Source organism: Arachis ipaensis, chromosome B01 (assembly GCF_000816755.2).
Source record: "Arachis ipaensis cultivar K30076 chromosome B01, Araip1.1, whole genome shotgun sequence".
Lineage (NCBI taxonomy): Eukaryota > Viridiplantae > Streptophyta > Magnoliopsida > Fabales > Fabaceae > Arachis > Arachis ipaensis.
In genome coordinates, this window is record NC_029785.2 from 44,855,600 (window position 1) to 44,858,203 (window position 2,604).

At 32.5% G+C, this 2,604-nt stretch overlaps 1 protein-coding gene across 1 annotated transcript; it reads left to right on the top strand.

The window, feature by feature from the left end:
- LOC107629857 (40S ribosomal protein S30) lies at positions 1,054-1,973 on the top strand. Its single transcript, XM_016332796.2, has 3 exons — positions 1,054-1,297; positions 1,414-1,551; positions 1,700-1,973. Exons 1-3 carry the CDS (start codon positions 1,294-1,296, stop codon positions 1,744-1,746), a joined length of 189 nt encoding a protein of 62 aa, XP_016188282.1. The 5' UTR covers positions 1,054-1,293; the 3' UTR covers positions 1,747-1,973.

The window sequence follows — 2,604 nt, forward strand, 5'->3', positions numbered from 1 at the left end:
GGGACTATTTTGTCCTCCATTAGAATTAACGGAGTAAAGGACCTAAGTGACTGACGGAGTTGATTGTTAGGGACCAATCGAGTAATTAATTTTAGTTAGGGACTAAAGTGTCCAGTCTAAAATTCTTTGAGGACCAAAATGGGTATATACTCTAAAAAAAACTATATTAATATATTAAGATTCAACAGGTGATCTCACAAATCAATTTTTTAATTATTGAGTTCTACTATATAAATTAAATAATAATAAAAATTATAATTTTAAAAATTAGTTCTATAAAAAAATATTTCAAATTTAATATTATGAAAAAAATAAAAAAAATTTATATAAGGACTAATTTGATTAATTTTTAAATTTTTTGGGATGAAAATGACTTACGTCTGAAATTTTAGAGAGTATTTTGATTATAAATAATTTTTTTACATGTCAAGTGACACGTGGCGTCCTAGGTCTCACTTACTTGACACATCAACTAATTATCATATGACACGTGACATTAACCTACTACATCATCTTCTAATGAACAGAATGACCAATTTGACTTACGTTTTATCTTTAAAGAGCTAATATGATTAAAAAAATTATTTGAAGACTAATGTAAAGAATGAATGATCTTTTAGGGTGTGTTTGTTTGAGGTGAAAATGGGAGGAAGGAAAAATGAGGGAAAAAATAAGAAGAAAAATAGTTATTTTCTTTTGTTTGGTTGAAGAGAGAAATAGGAGAGGAAGAAAAATAGATGAAAAAATATTGGCGGGACCTACTAATTTTTTTCTCTCCAACAATGAAAAAAAAATAAAGAGAAAACTAATTCTATCTCTCTATTTCTAATATTACCCCTTTACTTTTATCTATATAATTTATAATATAAAAATAAAATTGTTTTTTTATAATATTTCTTTCCTTCTTATTTTTCTTTCATCCAAATACATCTAAAAAAATAAAAATTCACTTAATTTCTTTTTTTTTTTTTCTTTATTTCTTTTTTTCCACAACTAAACATAACCTTTAAAGATCTTCAAAAACATAAATTGCAACCTGTTATTCGCGTTGTTCACAATTTTCATGGTGTACCGAAAAAACATAAAACAGATGAAACTTCAAAAAATGGGCCGAAGATGGATAGTAGCGAAGATAGCCCACAAGTAAGCCCGTATGCCTTTAAACCCTAGTAAGTAGCAGTACAAATAGCACCCTCGCATTATTCAATTGGTCTTTCTGCTCATAGCCGCTGCAACAAACAAAAGAAGAGCAAGACAGAACCACTCAGCTCCGAATCACAACGCAAACAAATCATGGGTCAGTTACCTGGAATCACTAATTCCGTGTTCTTCTCTTTATGCTGAGATTGTTGTGGTTATATGTGATTTATTTATTGATTGGTGTTGATGAATCGATTGATTACTTCATTGCAGGTAAGGTTCACGGATCCCTAGCTCGTGCCGGAAAAGTCAGAGGTCAAACCCCAAAAGTTGCGAAGCAAGACAAGAAGAAGAAGCCACGTGGACGAGCACACAAGCGCATGCAATACAATCGCCGATTCGTCACCGCCGGTAAACCCTCTTTTCAAAAATCCACTTTTTTCGTTTACGCCCAATTTGACTTAGGGTTTTTGTTTATGCTACATAATGTTTAAGTTCGATTCTTTTTCGTTGTGTTGTAATTTTGGTGTCTAATTTTTTTCTTATTGTGGATTTGTAGTGGTGGGATTCGGAAAGAAGCGAGGACCAAACTCATCTGAGAAGTAAGGGAGATGATGCTTGAAGGATGGTTTTATTTTTATTTTTAATTTTATTAGTTTGCGAGATGTATTACTTGTTTATCAGTTGATTGATGGATTTAAAGATGTTGAAGTTCTAATTATGGTTCAACGAAAGAGTTTTTTTGGTAGCTAATATTGAACTATGTTCCCCCTTTTTAAGATTTTGCAGTTTTTTCTAGTTAAAGCAGAGCTTATCTCGGTGTTCAAAATGACTAAAATTTTGTTTATGTTCATATCTTCACCGTTGACTGATTATCTTTTATCTTTAAACAATTTTTTATGTTTAGAGTTATCAAACCGATGTTGGTGATTTGAATATCTCAACACTAGTCATCTTCAATATGAACATAGGAGGATTGGTTGGTTGTAGGGGTTCCCTAATTTCGCACCTTAAGCAGCCCATAGATCTAAATATGGCTCGGTGTTCCCTTTTTGATGAAATGGTTAATTTCTAGCATATACCTTCATCATGCTAGTATCTTTAAGATTGGTTTGGTCTTATCCTTTTAGGGTTGAAGTTCATCTACATCCTGTAGCAAGTATAGTTCATACATGTTTCTTCGTAAGTTTGGATTATCAGCTCTGAGTAACAATGGTCGTATCTTATCACTACTTACTAGTCTATTATGATACTAGCTATCAGTCAGTGATTGATTTTGTGTGGCTGACAACCTTAGTTTACCAGCAACTAATTCGTCTTGACCCTTGTTATGTACACTTTTCTCTGAAAGCAAAATCAATGATATTGTAGGTGATGAGGATGTTAGAGATTGGATCCTTAGGTCATTTATCATTGTCTTCTATGGATTTGTGATGGTGGTGGAATGGGGGGGGGGGGGGGGGG

Bases quoted from the DNA above. Each gene is read 5' to 3' on its own strand.
- LOC107629857 (XM_016332796.2), top strand. The intron at 1,552-1,699 runs GTAAACCCTCTT...GTGGATTTGTAG, and splicing joins TCGCCGATTCGTCACCGCCG to TGGTGGGATTCGGAAAGAAG.